Here is a 21,463-nt window from a genome sequence, read left to right on the forward strand (position 1 = left end):
CTGGGAAAAACAATATACAGCTGACCCTTAAACAACATGAGTTTGAATTGTGTGGATCCACTTAACTGCTGATTTTTTTCAATAGTAAACAGTAGTACAGTACTACATGATCCCCAGTTGGTTGAATCTGAGGATGCAGAACCCCTGATACAAAGGAACTGCAGATACAGACGAACCAAGTTTATGAAGGGCACTCTGTAATTATAGGTGGATTTTTGATTGTGCTGACCTCCGCGTTGTCCAAGGATCAACTGTACTTATTTTTCAAAGACTTCACCTTCATGCATTTAATATAATAATCACACATTTAAATACATAATTATTTCCATGACTAAAGAGGATACAAAGCCTATTTTTCCTTTTCCCATTCGTTCATTTATTCACTGAAGAAATACTTATTGAGTACCTACATGTGCCTGATGCTATTTTAGGGGCTGAGGATACACTGCTTAATAAATGAAAAGATTCCTACTGCCATAGAGCTTTCATTTTAGTGGGGATGACTGACAATAACCATGTGAGTAAAAAATAGATAAATATTACAATTTCAGATTGTTATAAAGAAATTAAAACAAGACAATGGGATAGAATGATGGAAGACCCTATTAGAGTGATTAGGGAAACCTGTCTGAGGAGGTGACCCTTGAGCAGAAATCTAATTCCAAAAAAGAGTCAGCCCTATCTTTAGATCTAAGGAGAAGCGTCCCAGGTAGAGGGAATACCAAGTGCCAAGGCCTTGAGGCAGAAAAGAACCTAGTGAGTTCAAGGAACTGAGAGAAATTCCATGTGGCTCAAAAAGTGAGAAGAGTGATGTGATATGAGATCCAAGAGACAGACAGATGTCAAATCATGTAGGGAGGGCCCCTGTAGGCTAGGTAAGAAGTTCAGATTTTATTTCAAAAGTGATAGGGAGCCTGAAAGATTCCCAGGTAGGAGTGTAATAAAATCTGATGGATATTTATAGAAGAACACTCCATCTGCTGTGTAGAGAATATATTATAGGGGTAAAGTATGGAAGACAGGAGACACTAGTGGGAGGCTACTGTAGTAGTTCACTCTAGATATGGTCCATATAAAGAGACGTACATAGATGGATTTAGTAAAATATTTTAAAATTAGAGTTGACGAACTTCAACTTGGTGATGATCTGAATGTAAGAGAGAAGCAAAAGAAAAAGAGATCAAAAATGACTCCTACTTTTAGGTACAAACAACTGGGTAGAAAATAGAAGATGGTTTATTGGAGGAAATAACACTATTATTAAAAGAACTTTCCTTTCTGAATCATTCCTGACATGAACAAAACTGTTTCAGAATTTCCACCTTAAAACAAACAAAACGAAACCCTGGGATCTAGTATCACTGAAAAATTTATCAAAAGAGTTGCTTATATTCACTGCCTCCACTTTCTCACTTCCTATTTTTTCCTAAACTCATCACTGCATTGAAACCACTCTTTTCATGGATACTAGAGACCTTTATGCTGCTCAAAACAATGCTAACTTCTCAAGAGCATTCAATACAGTTAAGCAACAGAGTAGTTGCTTAATGTTTTTCTGTCCTAAGATTTTTATTATGTAATAGTTAGTACACAGAATAAGATACGTAAAGTATATGTGAAATTACAAAAAGAATAGCTATGAAATCACTGCCCCAAAAAAGAACTATAATATTACCAGTACTTTGAATCTATTGGTACGCTGTTTCCTAGTTCTATCACTCTGTATAAGCCTGAGTATTAGCTGAATAAATACCTGCTTTTAAAAACTGTTTCATCACATATCTCCAAACAAAACATTACCTAGTTTTGCTTCTTTCTGAGCTTTATAAAAATGTTAGGCAGTATGCAGTCTCCTTTGATTTGCTTTTTACACTTAACATTAAGTTTTTAAGATTCATTCATCATATGTAGTTAGTTATAGGTCATTCACTGCCACAACTATGTAATATTTTATTGTGTGGTTATACAATTTATCTATTTTCCCACTGATGGTCACTTAGGATGTTTTCAGCTTTTGGATTAGTTCATTGGTTATGGTTGAGCTTGAATGCTTTCTTAATTGGTATATATTCTTAAACCAACCAGCATTATATACAATGCCTCTATGTTCTTTCTTTTTATGTTCCCTGTATGGGTCTATGAAAGCTTCTCCAGGACATATGCCTAGGAATGTAATGGCAGAATCACAGTATATGTGCATGTTTAATTTTACAAGACAATAAAAAATTTCCAAAATGTTTATAGAAATTTACATCCCATCAGTTGTTGGTATTTCTTGATGTTTAATTTGCATTTCCCTGATAATTAATTAAGCATTATTTCATATGTTTATGGACTATTCCTTTTCTATACAATGTATATTTGTGTCTTTAGGGCAACTATTCCTTTGGATTTTTTTTCTTGCTGATTTACATGATTATATATATATATGATAACACATCAATTATATTTCTAAATGTATATTTCAGTATGACATAAAACATCCAATATTTGTTGTCCTCTGCTTTTCTTTTATAGCCCTATGAATAATAAACTTAGATTGCTACAAGTCTTTATACAAATCTGCCTCCTTTTCTGATTGAATTATTAATTATTTATAATATTATCCTGGATAAAAAGGCATATTTAATTTCCATGTTACAGAACCAGAAGGAAGAATGATTGAACTCAGGACATAAACATGGTGGCTATCACTGTAATATCAATTTAATGTACAATATTAAAATGCGTAACTAAGTGGTTTTAAGCATTACAGCACAAAGTATGCAATAAGGAAAAGCTGATGTTAAAGGTAGCATAAAGAATCAAAGTAGGAAATTTTCCAAAAAGAAACTTAGCAAATAATTTTAGATACTTATTAATTATAGATAACATATATGCCATAAAACTTAATAATTACACATTTGAATGGAATGTTCATGGTTATCAAATTTATGGTAGAAGATATCAAATACCATAAATTCAATAAAGATTTATTATGTATTAAATCTGAAATTGTCTCCTTTTCATTTCTTCCCATCAGTAAATAAAACTAGAGAGGCTAGTGTTTCGCTGAGGCTAGAATTCAAGACTTCAGCTGGCTCCTAGGGATTTGCTTTTTTTTAAATTGTAACATATTTCAGGTGTTCTGCTTCTAATTCAACATGTCAGTGATGCCAACAGGGTTTCTAACAACAAAATGTATTATTGGTATGCAATCCTTGATTATAAAGGCATTATTAGGGATGGATTTTGAAATTTTTATCTTTAATTAAAATTCAAATTTAATACATGTTCAGTACAGAAAAACTAGAAGATATGGATAAACAATAACAAGTAATTATTACCCAGAAATAACCACTATTAAAACTCTTAGTGTTTACTGTTCTGGATCTTTCTCTATAACATGTTTTCAGGATTTTTCCTGTTTTTTGGTTAGTTTGATTTTTATGTCTTGTTATAAAAATGGGTTTGAGAGGTACATTCTACTTTATGATCTCATAATACCTTTCTAAAAAGACCTTCCACATATAGAAAAATAAACTTTTAGTACAATTTTGGGTAAATATAATTATAACATATTCATAATTTTACTAATGTAGAAACAAAATAGTAATTTGTCAAGTACTTAATCTAGTAATTTAAAAATGGCTTGTGTTTCAAGAAATTTTTAGAGCTGGGTTTGATAATGAATAAAGGAAAAATGGGGACTTCCCCATTAAGTTAAGACTCTGCACTCCCAAAGGGTTCGATCCGGGTTGGGGAATTAAGATCCCGCATGCCGCATGGCATGGCCAAAAAAATAAACAAACAAATACATAAATACATACATACATATATAAATAGAGGAAAAATGGATGTAGCAACTCCTCTACTTTTCTGGGGATTAAGAAAATCTATTTAGGAAGGTAGGCAAATGTTAAAAGTAAACTTAAGTGTTGCTCTTTGTGTTATAACAATAAAAACAAAGCATACGGAAAATACTCAACCAAGTGTTCATTATAAATTATTTAGACTACATTATTAGAACTTTCTTCTTAATGTTAATAAAGACATCTGCTTAGATAATATGGCATCTAAGCACCTATTAGCAACTTCTAGGGCATACTCTGCCTATAGTTCCATAGTAATTTCACAATAAACAATGAAGATACAAATTATGATTAAGAAAACAGTTCAAAATGCAGGTAATTACTGAAGCATTAAAATATAGGAAAAAGTGAAAATTGTGGGAATATATTAGATCCATAATGTAAAAAGGCGGGGGGTTCATTATGACTATAATTTCATATATCAATTATCAAATGATAAAACCATTATTGATTAGGAATAATTGTGCTTATAACACAGAAACATAATTTACAATGCTTTCAAGTCATCTGTGATTTTACTTTTAAAAGAAAAGCTTGCAATGCTATACATAATAAAATTCAGTAGCTAGTCAGAATAAAACTGATAAAGACATTTTATGGGACAAGATCGTTTTTGAATAATTAAAAGACGGGCTGGGGAATTCCCTGGTGGTCCAGTGGTTAGGATTTGGTGTTCTCACTGCTGGGGCCCGGGTTCAATCCCTGGTCTGGGAACTAAGATCCCACAAGCCTCACAGCGTGGCCAAAAAAAAAGACCGGGGGTTATCGGACTCATGATTTGAAAAATAATACATCAATATTGTTTTTACTTCAGCTGATTCAAGAACAGATGTTATCCAGTATCTAAACATGAACTGAACTCAGCTTGAATAGTTAATCAATTCACTATACATTTCCTTTCTTTTAAGAACAGCATGGTTGAGATTACACATTCAATACATTAAGATTCTTATTCCTCTTTTATGATGATAATGAATCTAGGGATAATATTATCATTCATAGATGCATAACCTTTTGTTAGTTTTTTAGGTGCGATATTGCTAATTGGTAATGGAAAGGAATAACTAACATGGCACAGAGATGGAAAACATTTTCTTGTGACTAATATTAGATTTGATATAAAAATGTGATACTTAGTCTATTATAAAATTAGTAGAGAATAGTCAGAAAGATAGAATTATATGCCAATTCATAATTTGCATTAATATAAATAATTATAAAAAATAAAACACAAATAGTTGGCTTCTTAACATAGCATTTGGGACTTCTGGAAATTTACTAGTGAAGGGGCAGCTGCTGGAAGCAAGCAATCTGAGGAAGAAGTAGAAACCCAATACTTCTACAGCTATGAAATAAGCTAATGAGACACTTTTATGAGTAGAAAAGTCTAAAAATGTGAACTTGTTAAGGACAAGAAAAATTCTATATAACCCATTATAAACTTTTGGATTCCATGAATTCATTTCTATCTCTCCACCTTTCTTCTGATCCTTTATCTACAAGATAATACATAATACATTCACAGAGTGTCCTAAGAGACACCACACTAAATGCAAGGGATAGAGAGTTACTTTCCTCATGTTGCTTATTTTCTAGTGGGGATGAGAGATAAAGAAAAAAGCAATAGCAATTTTGCATAAGCGCTATGCCAGAATTATGTTCAAGATGCTCTGGGAGAAAGGCTACCTAACCAGTCTTGAGAAAGGAAAGATGGGGAAGGTAATGAGGCTTTAGGAGATAATGGTTTTTTGTGAGTCATGAAGAACAGGAGAGGATAGTCCGTTAGGCAAAGAAAAGGAAAAGGGCATTCCATGTGGCGGTTAAGGCATTCCTAATGGTATTGGGATATGAAACACCCTTTGCATTTGAGGAAACATAAGTCATTCAGTATGGCATCATACTTGTGTTTTGGGCAGTAAACTACAACAGGAGGCTAAACACTGTACGGAGCAGTGTCTTATTGGAAGTGGGGCTGCTAACTAAGAAGCTGCTGCAGTAATCTGGTTAAGAGATGGTGCAGGCCAGAACTAGGAAATGTCAATGGGATAGAGGGGAAGGGAAGTGAGTAGGTGTGGCTGGCTGAAAGAGTCCAGGGTCTCTGTGCTGCTGCTTTTGAAACTGAATTGCATTCTCAAAATAAAATATCTGATGTAAGCCCTAAAATACTGTCAGGAAAGAGAAGAAAACGAGTTTAATATTCAAAAACAAGTGGCACCAGGATAGTTTAAGTTCATTTAGCTTCTAGTCACTGGGTCCTTACTTATAAGTAGAGCTCCTTGGTGTCTGTATTTACATTGTTCGTTTTGACTCAGTGGTAGGAAAGGCATAGAAGAGAATGAGAAAGAAAATAAAAGTGAAACTGGAAGGAGGGAGAAATGTTATTCTGAGTATAATACTTGGTTATTGTGGGAACTGTTTCTATGAAATACATGACAACTACATTAAAACTTTGCAAAGCATCCTGTTTCTATTTTTGCAAAACAAGATTTACAGTATCTATATTTTCTCATTTAGGTTTCCAGTAAGTTTGAAAATGATTAAAAATTATACAATTGCCTGTCGATTTTAGAAAAAAATAAAGCTCTATGAACACAATGTTTTCCTTACCAGAATGGAGTGCATGCCCATGTAAATTCTACTTAGGCAAACTAGAGAACACCAGCAGGGAATAAGAATCAGTCCATATATAAGAGGATACTAAAGGGAAAAAAAAGTAAAATTAGTTAAATAAATTAGGTTAAATATAAACAAGCAAATAAAAAATCACTATACTACAAAACTCCAGGAGAACAAGAACTATGTGTTTTTTACTCTCTGTTGTATTCCCAGCACCTAACCATAAGCATGGTACATAGCAGACATTCAGGAAATACTTTTACATGAATGAACAAACGAATTAAATGGAATGCTTCTACAATCTTCGTTGTGGGAATTGGCTCATTTTTGCTTCTACAGTAAAGATTCAATCACTGGTATGCTACAGAAGAAAAACAGGTAAGAGACATACTTTTACTGTAGCTCCAAAATGAAAGTGCCTCTGGAATAACGCCTGAATCCAGGTGAATATCATTGCTCCCTTGGGGAGGAGGCATTATCTCCCTCTCACTTCCATCCGTGACTGACTGCTATTTGCCATTTCCCCATCTTCCTTTCGATATTCAGCATCACGTAATTTGTTGTCCATTTTTGCCCCTCCACTAAAATTTCAAATGGCAACCTTATTGCAAAAAATTTTGGTGGGATACTGGGAGCAGAAAGCCATAAATTGGGAAAAAACTTAAAATGTAGATAACTCAGTATTAATGGCACTGGTATTAGACCTGGCTTTGAAGCTCCTGATATTAAAGGGAAGGAGGAAATGATTGATGGATGGGCATGTGCCTGATAACTTCAAATTTCTCAGTGAAATTGAAGCCAAGATAGTTCAATTCAATAAGAATTCAAGGTGGTTCAATAAGAAGTGGAGTTGAAAGAGTTAAGTAAGGTTGCAAGAAGAGTGGTCAAGATTTAGTACACAGTTGTTTTGATTTGACTTCTCTACTGCTTTTAACATGGCCCACATATTTCTTCCTGAAAGTCTAAATACCTTGATTTCTACAATATCACACTCTCGTGGTTCCCCTTTCACCACCTATTTTTTTCTGTGTTTTCTGCACAAGAACATGTATTCCTCTAATTGTTCCTTAAACGTTAGTTTAAGGGTTCTGCCCTTAGTAGTTATTGGCAGTCTCAACTTTTCTTATTTTTTAACTACTACTTAGCATGCTGAAGACCTATCCATGTCCTTGGATTAAGAACCATTTAGCCAACCCCTGCACATATCTCCATCTTGAGATCCTTATGGAGTTAAACCTACTATACCTCAAACCCAACTCATCATCCTACCACGTAGACTTGTTCCTCCTCTCATACTCCCTGTTTCATTTGGAAATATCATAATCTAAATAAGAAGTATGAATTATCCTTGATTTCTCCCTTATCCCTCATATTCAACCAATAAGCAAGTCTTGCTGATTTTACTTTCTAAATATTTCTTGCTTCTGTCATCTCTTCACCCTACTTATACTGTTCTTATTCGGATCCTCATAGTTTCTTTTCTAGGCTCCATGTATTTCTTCAGACATTCTTCCATATGCATGAGGAACTTGGTTAATGGGGCAGACAGACATGTAACCCTATAAGGAGGTTAAGGGCTATGATAGGAGTATAATAAAAATTCAGAGGGAGTCTAAGGGATGGGCCTTTAACTTAGTTTAAGGATGTTAGTTGAGTCTCCCAGATTAAGATTCAAATTGTCCCAAAGATAAGTAGGATTTACTCTTTAGAGGAAAAAGGAGCACAGGGCAAAAAAGACAGAGGACATTACAAACAGTAGGAGCAAATGAAGAAATGCTTGTGTCCAAGAAGCTGTAAGTAGTGAGGTTCTCTAGGAGAATAAGTTTTAAATTCTTGCTGAGGAAAGGCACTAAATAATAAACACAAAATACGCAAATTATACAACATGTAAATATATAAATGACATTTTATATAAAATATACAAATTATGCAATAAAACATAAGTACTATGGAGAAATAAAAAGAGAACAGGTGTTGAAACAGTAATGTTCACCAAATATTCCTTGTGCTCCTTTTGCAGTTAGATTGGGGTCATGTGACTGGTTTTGACAATGAACTGGGAGAAAGGTGACTTCTGCCCCTTTCAATCATTCTATGAACTCTCTCTTCCCTACAGATGTGACGCTGGAAGCTGCATGTTGAGATGCATCACAAGATGGGCAAACTTCCATCAGCCTGGGTCCCTGAGGTTCTAAGTGGAACAGAGTTGTTTGCTAACCCATAATGGATATGAAACACAAATGAGAAATAAGCTTTTGTTGTTAAGCTGTTTTCAGGGTTCAGTCATTACCAGAGCATAACCATACCTATCATAATTAAAACGGTAACAGAAATAGGATCAGGAGTATGGGAGTGTGAGTGGGGCAGGTTAAAGTATTAAAAGATAGTCAGTATAAGCTTTATATTGACAAGCTGAGATTTAAGGCAAGACTGGATGGAAGTGAGAGAATTAGCCAACCAGGTATCTGAGGAAAGAACATATATGAAGGAGTGGGATCAGGTAGAGCAAAGTCTTTAATGAGGAAATGCGACTGGCAAGGAAGCTAGCTAGTGTGGCTGGAACAGAGAGAGCAGGTAGGAGGAGAGGTGAGAGAGGTCATGGCAACCAGAGCCTGAGAGCCCTCCATAAGAAGTCTGATTCTGGGGGGAAGCAAATGGGGAGCCAATGCAGGGTTTTGAGCAGAGCAGTGTCATGGGATTAGACAATAAGGGAGCAAGGGTGGAAGCAGGAAGACCAGCTGGGAGGCCGCTGTTACAATCTAGGTGAGAGAGGATAACAGTGGCTTTTGTCGCTGTAGCAGGCACTCAGGTTTTTTCAATTTTTCTGTTACTTTTTTTTTAACTGTTAATAGCAAGGGAGAGGCAAAGAAGTAAAAACTACCACCACCACCAAAAAAGTCTCCTATGCGTCTTTCTTCTTTCTCTTTTTTCACTTAGACCCCATAAAGAAGTAAAAAAGTACAGTTATTGGTGGGAATTCTCTTACACAATAGATAGAAGAAAAATTCATTTATTAAGTCTCAAAAACTAGCACTGAAGGTAGGCAAAAAGAAGCATTTTAAGTTAACTGAATTTAACTTAACTTAATTCACCTTTATTCAGGTTTACTAACTCCAAGGTGTTTAAATGGGAGAGCTAGGAATGCAAACAAGCTAGATGCGGAGACTTTTCCCCTATTCCAGAGCACCTTTAGACCTCACTGGGGTAAGATGACTACTTGGGAAAAGAACAAGTCACTTTTTTTTTCATTGATGGTTGATTTTTTTAAGCCATTAGTCTCTACCTTCACAATATTTTCCCTAGATTTTTTTTGTGGAAAGAAACACGTTTGGGGGAAGACCTGATTCAGTTCTGACTACATAACTTTCACATTCGCTCCCCACAGAACAGAATTCAGTATAATTACAGTATCAAAGCAAAGAAGTATTTTATCAAGCAATCTTTTAAGCAGATAAAAAAGATCACAGATCTTAATGACTATAAAAAGTAAAACCACCTAGAAAAACTAGATAAAGTAATATTCCTAAAGTGGGATCATGTTGGGGGAGGAAGATTATGCATAATAACCAATTCATCTGGCACACTTATTTTATATTTAAGAATATCCAAATTATAACTACCTTTTATTTTATGTTAAACTGTCTCTAAAATTTAGGACCACTGTCCTCATTTAGATATTGCTGGAAAGAAAACAGATTTATGTGGAATTATCCTTTCCTAAGAAATGACAGAATCTCTTACAAACATATAAAATATACATAGACCACTCCTTTTCAGTCATTTTTGTTAGCTCCCCCCTTTATTCACAGCTCTTTAGTATTAGTGTGCCCATTTCCCAATCTACACTCACTCCCTTAGTGATCTCATCCAGTCCCAAGGATTTATATACAATCCATATGTTCATGACTCAAATTTCCATCTCTAGCCAGGACATGTCTCCTGAATCTCAGACTTTTATATCCAACTGCCTACGTGATCAATGTCCAACAAGCATCTCAAATGTAACATGACTAAATCTGAACTCCTGATTTCTCTGCCATCTCCACATCTGACCAGCTTAAATTCCTATGGTTATCTCCTTCCTAACAAATGACTTCTCCACTGTTCCATTCCTCAGGCCAAATACCTTGTTGTTAACCTTGACTTCCTCATTCATACCCATCATCCAATCCAATAAAAGTGTCAGTTATACCTTCAAAATATATCTAGTTATTAATTGTAATCCCCATGGTAACCACAAATAAAGTATCTAAAAAATATTCACAAAAGGAAATAAGAAGGGAATCAAAATGGTACGCTATAACCCTCCAGTTCCCTTTCCCATTGGATTTGAACCCTGGTCTCGGTGGTCGTAAAAGGAGGAATAGTAGTACTGAAGCTGTGCTCATAGTGTCTGCTATATAGCATGTGGGCTAGTTTAAAACAAGGCTTAAAAAAAAAAAAGGTAAGCTATAAAAAACTCAAACACAAAAGAAAACAGTAATGTAGGAAATTAGAAGTAAAAAATGCATGACACACAGAAAACAAATAGCAAAATGTCAAAAGTCATTCCTTATCAGTAATTACTTTAGATGGAAATGGTTTAAACTCTCCTATGAAAGGCAGAGATTGGTAGAATGGATAAGAAAACACGATCCAACTACATGCTGCCTAAAGAGACTCACTTTGGATCCAAAGACACAAATAGGTTGAATGTGAACAAATGGAAAAACATATTTCATGCAAATAGTAACCAAAAGAGAGAACTATGTGGCAATACTAAAATCAGACAAAACAGACTTCAGGTCAAAAATTGTTACCAAAGACAAAGGACAATATATATTGATAAAAGGATCAATTCATTAAGAAGATATAATGACTGTAAACACATTTGCACCAAACAAAGCCCAAAAATAACTGAAACAAACATTGTCAGAATGGGAGAAATAGTTCTACAAGCCAGTCTCATCAGCACTGAAAACCTGCTTTTCCACATAGCCTTTTTCCTAAATAACACTTAGCAGACAACCTAAAGATTCTCCCACAGCCTCTTGATCTTGACTCAGGATTATTGCAAGTTTATCATTTTTCATGCTGTATAGCCTTTTGAAATGTGCAGGCCAGTCAGTACTACAAGAGAAGAATTTAATATTTTCCTTACTCTGGGTAACATGATTTCATTGGCTTTCAGCTTCATAACGATGCTGTCCACTATGCTTTCTTTTTTTAAATTGGTTATCATCTCATGAATCCACAAAGTCAGCCACTTTTCCATCTTTTCCATAGCTTCATCAGACACTAGAGATACTAATTCAGCATTTCCAGAGTGGCCTTACATACACATCAGTGAATTTCCTCTTCCCTTTTCTGGATGTACTATATTGTTGATGCATTAATATTGAACTCATGGCCAAAAGAACTATAACTGCTGCCTGAATGAATCTTACCTCACACACATACATTTCCTTTGTAAAGCATATCACAGCCTTCTTGTATGTAGGAACACTAAACAGCACTGCAGCTTGGGGATCATTTTAAACAGCAAAGCCATCAAAAAAAAGCACAAAGACATGACAAACGTGGTACTGAACAGACTGCAAAAAGGACTCTTGTTTACAGTATAACAGCTGAAACAAGAAAGCAGTTTATTGCCTTGTTCAGCCTTGGCTGGGAACATGTACGCCAGGTGACTCAAATTTTTCACTACTCTGCACAGGTCTGAATGTACTGATTCTCGAGTAACAAATTCTACTGAGTAGGTAAACTTACAAACAAGCAATCCATGAAAAATGAGGATCAACTGTATGTAGAAATTAAACTACTCTTTTTTTTTAAATTGTTGTTTGGCTGTGTTGGGTCTTAGTTGTGGCACGTGTTGCAACTCGAGGGTTCTTCCTTGCGGTGCGGGGGCTTCTCTAGTTACAGCCCATGCGCTTCTCTCTAGTTGTGGCCCGCAGGCTCTAGAGCGGAAGGGCTCAGTAGTTGCGGTGCAGGCTTAGCTGCCCCGTGGCATGTGGGATCTTAGTTCCCTGACCAGGGATCGAACCTGTGTCCCCTGCATCAGAAGACAGATTCTTAACCACTGGACCACCAGGGAGGTCCTGAAATTAAACTACCCTTAAATAACCATAGGCCAAAGATGAAATCACAGGGAAGTTATAAAATAGAGACAAATAAAAATGAAACACAACATACCAAAAATAATGTAATACAATAAAAGCAGCACTCAGACGGAAGTGTATAACAGTGGAGCCCTACATTAAAAAGAAAGAAATCAGTCACAACTCTGTACCTTGAGGACTAGAAAAAGAAGAGCAAACTAAATGCAAAGCTAGCAACTGAGGGAAATAATAAAATGATAAGAGTGGAGAAAAATGAAATACAGAATAGAAAAACAAGAGAAGCAACACAACTAAAAGTTATTTCTTTAAAAAGAACAACAAGATTAATAAATCTACAACCTGGCTGACAAAAAAAAAAAAAAGAAGAAGAGGATGCAAATAACTAAAATCAGAAATGAAAGTGGAAACATTACTATTGATCTTACAGAAATAAAAAGGATTACAAGACGGACTTCCCTGGTGGCGCAGTGGTTAAGAATCTGCCTAACAATGCAGGGGACACAGGATCGAGCCCTGGTCCAGGAAGATCCCACATGCTGCGGAGCAACTAAGCCCGTTCGCCACAACTACTGACCTTGTGCTCTAGAGTCCGCAAGCCACAACTACTGAACCCACGTGACACAACTACTGAAGCCCTCACACCTAGAGCCTGTGCTCCACAACAAGAGAAGCCACCGCAATGAGAAGGCCGCGCACCGCAATGAAGAGTAGCCCCCGCTCGCCGCAACTAGAGAAAGCCTGCACGCAGCAACGAAGACCCAACGCTGCCAAAAATAAATAAATAAATAAATTTTTTTAAAAAAGGATTATAAGAGAAAACTATGAACAATTATATGCTAACAAATTAGATAACCTAGATGAAATACACAAATTCCTGGAAAAACACAAATTACCAAAACTGACTCAAGAAGAAATATAGTCTAAACAGACTTACAACAAGTAAAGAAAGTGAATAAGTAATCAAAAACCTCCAAAGAAAAACCTGAGTCCAGACAGCTTCACTGGTGAATTCCACCAAACATTTAAGGAAGATTTAATGTCAGTATTTCCCAAGCTCTTCCAAAAAACAGAAGCAGAGGGAACACTTCCTAACTCATTCTGTGAGGCCGTTATTACCCTGATATCAAAACCAGACAAAGACATCACAAGAAAACTACAGGCCAATATCCCTTGTGAGTACTGATGCAAAAATCTTCTACAAAGTATTAGCAAACAAAATCCAACAGCACATTAAAAGTATTATACACCACGATCAAGTGGTATTTATCCCAGAAACACAAGGGTGGTTCAACAAAGAAAAACCAATCAATGTAATACACCACATTAATAGAATGAAGTAAAAACAAAACAAAAAACACATGATCATCTCAATTGGTGCAGAAAAAGCATTTGACAAAATCCAACACTCCTTCCTAATAAAAGCTCTCAAAACCTTGGAATAGAAGGGAACTTCCTTAACGTGATAAAGGGCATTTATGAAATATCTACAGATAATATTAATTTCAATGGTTGAAAGACTGAAAGGTCCCTCCCACCCTGCCTGCCAAGATTAGGAACAAGACAAGGATGTCTACCTCTCACCATTGCTATCTAACACTGTATTGAAAGTTCTAACCAGAGCAATTAGGCAAGGAAAAGAAATAAAAAACATCTAAATTAGGAAGTAAAACTATCTCTATTCACAGATGACATGATCTTAAAAACAGAAAATGCCAAAGAATCCACAAAAAACTACTAGAGTTAAGAAATGAATTCAGCAAGTTGCAGGGTACAGGATCAATGCACAAAAATAAGTTTTTGTTTCTATACACCAGTGATGAGTAATCAGAAAATGAAATTAAGAAAACAATTCAATTTACAATAGCACCCAAAAGAATAAAATACCTAGAAACAAATTTAGCCAGATAAATAAAAGAACGGTATACTGAAAACTACAAAACATTAATAAAAAATTAAACTGAAAACTACAAAACATTAATAAAAGAAATTAAACCCCCTTATCTTTGACAGGATATATTTATGCATTAGGATACATTTTATGTATATTCTACATGTACCTATATATTACAAAAACTTATATGTACTTAAAATAATAGTATTTATTTTAATTATTGTCTAGTGTCTGCATATAGTAGGCAGTCAATAAATACTTGTTGAATGAAGTAAACGTAAGCCTTTAGCCACTAAGAACATCAGTCTTACAGTATCTCATTCAAGATAACTTGGGGTCAAAAGCCATGGTATCATTCAATTCCTGGCCTCAAACCTGGGCTATGTTAAACTTTAGTTCTAAGAGCATCTCTGGAATTCACCATGATAAACTGCAATCTGATAATCCTGTTGAGTAAACTAGGAAAGGGAACTTCCAATACTTGTTTTAGAATAAACATTATTAGGTAAGATTCTGTAGCTTAAGCTTTTAAAAGTAATATACACTTTCTAAAACAAAGTAACTCAAGTTGCATAGAAATATAAAAGCCACTTCATTCAACAACAAAATATGAACTATATTTTCTATATTAAAAGCAAAAATAAATAATCAAAAAAATTTAATCAAAATAGCATGTTTTCCTTCATGGTACTTTCCACACTGGTAGACTAATGTACAGTAATATGTCGGTTCAAATAGGTAAAACAAAATCTGACCCATATACAGTCATTTAATGTACATATTAGTAAAAATGTGTACTAAAACATTTTCAACTCAATCTACTGTTTTGACCTATACACATTTGTTGTCATTTTAGTTACTGTTTCACTGTCAAACTTTTATATCACAATTTAACAAAAGAACTCATCAATAGAACTTAATTATAATTTTAAATGTCTTTTATATTACAAACCACAATAAGGAAATACTATTTATTAGCAAACTAGTTGATGTGACCTTATGTTAACAAAATAAGTCCATTTCCCAATTCCTATTATAGGGAAGGGATTTGTGAGGAAAAAAGATAAGGGCTACATGTAATATTATATAGATTGCATCATTTTAGAGCTGCTAAAGGAAGCTCTAAAGCCCACAGCTTTCCAGATAGTTAAGGTGAACAACAAATTCTTAATTCCCTCTGCAGAAAACAGAGTAGAAACAAAAGAAATTTAGTAAATCCCGTCTTCCAGGCAGTATCCAATTCATTAATTCATTACGATTTTAACCTGTCAAATAATTTTTAATCTAATTGTCTCTTGTATAATATAGCCTATTTGCTCACAAGGTCCCAGAAAATCTCTCCAGTGTCTAGTACAGATTCTGTAGAGATTTTTTTTTTTTTTAATTCCTAATTCAAATCTCTAGGGTTGGGAGCAAATCTAGTCTGGGATGACAACAGCTCTTCTGGAGCTGCCTCAGCACTTGGGACAGTAAGTGGAATAAAGGCAATTAAGTACAGTAATATTTAAAATGCAAAAGGCATTGCAATAGAAAACTCAAACTGGATTTTTTTATACCCCAAATTCAATTCTAGGCAGATGTTAGAAGAAATATGTGTGGGTTTGTTTTTTACTGAGATGTTAATAGATTAAATAATTTAACGTACAATTTACCATGTACCAGGCACTATTCTAAGAGCTTTACAAATATTAACTCATTTAATCATCAGAGCAACCTTAAGGGGTAGGTGTTCTAATTTAAATGAAACAGGCAGAGAGAGACCTAAAATCAAACAGGTACTAAGTTACAGAGATGAGATTCAAACACTGGAAGTCTGATTCCCAAGTCTGAACTCTTAACCACTATACTAAGCTGTATAAAGTGTATTGTTTGTTTAATTCCTTGTATCCCTAGGATCAAAAATACCGCAGATACATTTTACTTAGTTTTTCTTAGAATGGAGGCTAGGTACAAATTTCACTTAATTACAAGTACAAAGGATCTTACACTAATTCCTCTCCCCTCTCTTTACAAAGTAAGAAACAGACCCAGCAATGCTAAATAACATTTACTATTATATTCTAGTGGCCTATTCTGATGACTTTTCCAATTTACCATGCTTATTATTTTACATTTTTATCACTACACAAATAGGTTATAATTTTGAGTTTGGTAGGGGTTCCTAGATTCTATTTTCTTTTTCTTAGAGAATGTTGAGCTTTATCTGCTGAATTTATGTTATTTCCTCTAAAAAGAATGTTTTTACTTAAGTCTTTAGATCTTATCAAAAAAGATGAAAGAGGGAATTCCCTGGCAGTCTAGTGGTTAGGACTCCTCACTTTCACTGCCGAGAGTGCGGGTTCCATCCCTGGTTGGGGATCCTGCAAGCTGGGCGGCCAAAGAAATAAAGCAAAACAACAACAACAACAGCAAAAAGATGAAAGAAAAATATACAAATCCTTCCTATTTTCAAATCAATAAAAAATTACCAAACCCAAAACAGATTATAAGACCTCCTAGATGTTTTTAATTTCATGCCACTATCTAATCTTTTCATTGCAAATCCTATCACAGAACACTTATCTAAACATTTCCTTCAGTTATTCTACCAAATGTTTTTACTCTTACTGATACGCTTTCCTTAAATATTTATCACTCATAATTGGAATTATTTTTTATATTAGAACATTTTCCATTCACACTCACTGAAGTCAGTAACTCAATAAAATTACTTGCAATTAAAGCAGTTATAGGGCTGCCTTGCTGGCACAGTGGTTAAGAATCTACCTGCCAATGCAGGGGACACGGGTTCAAACCCTGGTCTGGGAAGATTCCCACATGCCGCGGAGCAACTAAGCCCATGCGCCACAACTACTGAGCCTGAGCTCTAGAGCCTGTGAGCCACAACTACTGAGCCTGCGAGCCACAACTGCTGAGGCCCACGCGCCTAGAGCCCATGCTCCACGACAGGAGAAGCCACCGCGGTGAGAATACCGCGCACCGCAACAAAAAGTAGCCCCCACTCGCCGCAGCTAGGGGGAGCCCGCGCGCAGCAACAAAGATCCAACGCAGCCAAAAAAAAAAATTTTTTTTTTTAAAAAGCAGTTGCAAAGACTGTCCTTAGTAGAATTCAAAAAATTTTAAAGTAACTTAAACATGGGACAAAGGCAAGCACCAATAAAAAAAATTATATTTTCAATTTGAGGAATGGACAGTGTTTACATGAACAACAAAGGACAGGAAGAACACATTAATGATATATCTTGCACTATTCTCATACACTGCTAGCGGAGTAAAAATTGAGGCAACCTTTCTGGAGAGCATTTTGTCAATACATAAAAGAGCTATAAATTTTCATATACACTGAATCAGTAACCTCTCTCCTAGAATTCTTCACTAAAGAAATAGAAATGAGGGCAAGGATTATATATAAATATGTTTATCATAAAATTATATATACCATACAACAATGAAAAAAATCAACATTTATTGATAATAAAGTAGTGCTTAAAATATCAGTTTTTGGGAATTCCCTGGCAGTCCAGTGGTTAGGACTCGGCGTTTTCACTGCCGAGGGCCTGGTTCAATCCCTGGTCGGGGAACTAAGATCCCATAAGCCACGCAGCGAAGCCAAAAAAAATAAAATAAAATATCAGTTTTTGGAGCTACACAGACCTGGATCTAGCCACTTACTACAGGCATTTATTGGGACTCTAAAAATGTAAATAACAGATATTAAATTATCTTGAGGAGAAAAAAAAGAGATGTATCTGTAAAGATACAGAGCATCTCACAGAACCCTAGGGCAGAATGAGGGTAAGCTTCAAGAAGAAACTGGAATTATAAACTTGACAGTCACAGGACCATGTCTTCTCTTTACATATCCACTTCATTCTTCTTTTTCTGCAGACTAGTTTCTCTGTTCTTCAGTCCACATGGTAGATAAAGGTTTCTGAATTCACTACTTCTTCATTGAGGAACCTGCCCAAACAGTACTCTTCTCAGTTCCTGATGGGCAAGAACACGTAGAGAAAATATGGCAGCCCTATAGGTGAGGAAACCTTTAGAGGGTTGGGAACTAGGCAGACTCTCCGAAAGGTGCCTACTTCTTCAGTTGTGGGACCATGGGCTAGTTTTATAGTCTCTTTGCAATGCAGTTTCCTCGTTTATAAAGATAATAATATCAACAGCAAGGACAACCCTATAGTATAAAAAGTATTTTGCCGGAATATGAAAATATTTCATTCATTAATAATGTTTTCTAGGAATTTTTACTGATAGAAAATTTATGACATAATGTATTAGTCAGAATTCTTTAGAGAAAAAGAACCAATAGGATGTATATGTATACACATATATTGAGAGATTTATTATAAAGAATTGGCTTTATTATTGGATTTATTTTAAGGATTATGGAGGTTGGCAAATCCAAAATCTTCAGGGTAGGAAAGCAGCCTGGAGACCCAGGGAAGACTTGATGTAGCTCAAGTCCAAAGGCAGTCTGCTGGCAGAAGCCCCTCCTCCTTGGGGGAGGACAGTCTTTTTTCTCTTAAGGCCTTCAACTGATTGGATAAAGCTCCACCCACATTATGGAAGGTAATCTACTTTATCCAAAATCTACTAATTTAAATGTTAGTGTCATCTAAAAATATCTTCACAGAAACATCTAGAATAGTGTTTGACCAAAAATCTGGGTACTGTGGCCTAGCCAAGTTGACTCATAAAATTTACCATCACACATTATATTAAATAAAAAAAGAATAAAGTCTGTATATAATATGGTCCCAATTATTTCAAATTTGTAAGGAAATAAAGTTAACACTAGCTTTTTCCTATTCTTGTATTTTCCAAGCCTTCTATAAGGTTCAGTACTTATCCTGTTTATCCTCTTAGTAGCATTTAACAATATTAACTACTTTCCTTTTCCAGAATATCCTCTCTTTCTTTCACTTGTAGTTTATAGTATATTCTTTTTATGATACTGTCCAATCTATATCCCTCTCTCTGCAAACATCCCCACTTAGACCCAGCAGTGTGGCCCTGGAGACAGGCTCATACTGTGTGATCCTGCTCTCTTGACCACAGCCCCTGAATCAGACACAGACACTTGGCTCTAGGGAAGCAAATCCATTGGCTGGGCTGAGCCGATTAGATTCTTTTTCCTAATAGTAATAAAGTCAGAAAGTCAGTCTCTGTTACGTGCTTCAATTTGGAAATGACATAGAACTAGGGGTGAGGCTGACATACACATGCCAAAGTAGAGACAGAAAAGAAAGAAGCAGAAATGAGAGACCATGCAACCTCAAGAAACAAAGATGGATGGCGTGCCTTTAGTTCTGATAGCATTCCAGAGCCTAGCTCCAATCCCTCAGGAGGCCTGGTAGCACTTTCTTATCCTTGACTTCCACAAGACACCCCCCCTCTAGCCTTCAAATAATGTTTTTTGGTTTTTTGTTTGTTTGCTTAAGCTAGTTCAAATGGGTTACTAGAACACTGCACCCCCACAACACACACACACACTCACACTCATGCACATGCTGCCTTAGTTAGACAGTCCCTAAGATATCCTCTTAACCCCTCAAACTGCTACCTGTCAGATTCTGTTCCAGGTTCTTTTTACTCTATCCATTCCTTAAATATTGATGTCTTTAAATTTTTTTTTCCTATAGACCCTCTGTTCTTCTTACTCTGTATCCTCACTGAGGGCAATATCGTCCACTCTAATCACTTCGTTCTGCACGTCTATGCTGTTGACACCAAACCTGTCCAGGTCTCTTTCGTGTATACAGCTGCCGCCTAGATAGTTCCAAATGGCTGTCTTACAGACACGTCAAATTCAACATATCTAAAACAGAACTCATCTCCTCCATGCTCCTGCTCCTTTCCACAAATCTGACCCGATTTCAATATTTTCTATCTCTATAAATCAAACTAATATTTCTCACCTTTCGAAATATCTGGAAATTTGGGAATAATCCTTTATTCCACTTTTTCCTCTTTACAGCCACATCCAGTTAATCACCATGCCTTGTCAGTCTACTTCCTAATAACTCTCAAATTCACAGGGGCCAGCAAAGTCTTTTTCTGTAAAGAGCCAGAAAGTAACTATCTTGGGCTTTGTGGACTATACAATCAATGTCACAATTACTCAACTCTGCTGCTGTAGCACAAAAGCACCACAGACAATTATGTAATGAATAAACACGGCTGTGTTCCAATAAAGCTTTACTGTATAGCCCCTAAAATTTTGAATAATATAATGTACACGTGTCACAAAATATCATTCTTCTTTCGACTTTATTCAACTATTTAAAAATGTGAAAACCATTCACAGTTCACACGTCATATAAAATCAGGCAGCAGGTCTGTCTGCAGTCTCCTGATCTAGGTCTCCATCATCTCTCCCTTACACTGGCAGAGCAACCTCTTACTAGGCCTGACTTACCTGCCTCCAGTCTTGCTTCTCTCCAGTCCATTTTCCATCCTACAGACACAAGAGTATTTCTAAAACACCAATCTAATCTCCTTGAGCAAACAGACCACATTTGTTTTAGTCACTCTGATATCTGGAGGGCTTATGTTATTGCCTAGTACTTATTAGAAATGTGAAGAGATCATATTTGTGGAATTGAATGTCATTACCTTGATTAAAGTTTCAGTCAATGAGAAGGAAAAAAGTGTACAACTAAAACAGAACAAATATACTTGTCATTATTCTCAGCTGAGATGATTTTCCCTATAGAGAACAGATGAGACTATCCTACAAATTATTAAACTAACGGAGAGTTGAGCAAAGTTTATATGTGATCAATGTATAAAAACCAAGGGCATTAGAGGAAAACACAGGCAGAACACTCTATGACATAAATCACAGCAAGATCCTTTTTGACCCACCTCCTAGAGAAATGGAAATAAAAACAAAAATAAACAAATGAGACCTAATGAAACTTAAAAGCTTTTGCACAGCAAAGGATACCATAAACAAGACCAAAAGACAACCCTCAGAATGGGAGAAAATAGTTGCA

General features: G+C 35.6%; 1 protein-coding gene and 1 non-coding gene across 3 annotated transcripts in view; one reads left to right on the forward strand and one right to left on the reverse strand.

The window, feature by feature from the left end:
- SGPP1 (sphingosine-1-phosphate phosphatase 1) overlaps positions 1-21,463 on the reverse strand; it is a 67,816-nt gene that overhangs the window by 34,956 nt on the left and 11,397 nt on the right. For both annotated transcript variants that reach the window (XM_007117690.4, XM_007117689.3), the window contains exon 2: positions 6,459-6,548. In XM_007117690.4, coding sequence (XP_007117752.2) covers positions 6,459-6,548 — 90 coding nt within the window. The remainder of the gene's footprint in view (positions 1-6,458; positions 6,549-21,463) is intronic.
- LOC112063550 (small nucleolar RNA SNORA61) lies at positions 10,770-10,895 on the forward strand. Its single transcript, XR_002891054.1, has one exon. It is a non-coding gene; the product is annotated as a small nucleolar RNA SNORA61 (small nucleolar RNA).

The sequence above is a fragment of the Physeter macrocephalus genome, chromosome 11, assembly GCF_002837175.3.
Source record: "Physeter macrocephalus isolate SW-GA chromosome 11, ASM283717v5, whole genome shotgun sequence".
NCBI lineage: Eukaryota > Metazoa > Chordata > Mammalia > Artiodactyla > Physeteridae > Physeter > Physeter macrocephalus.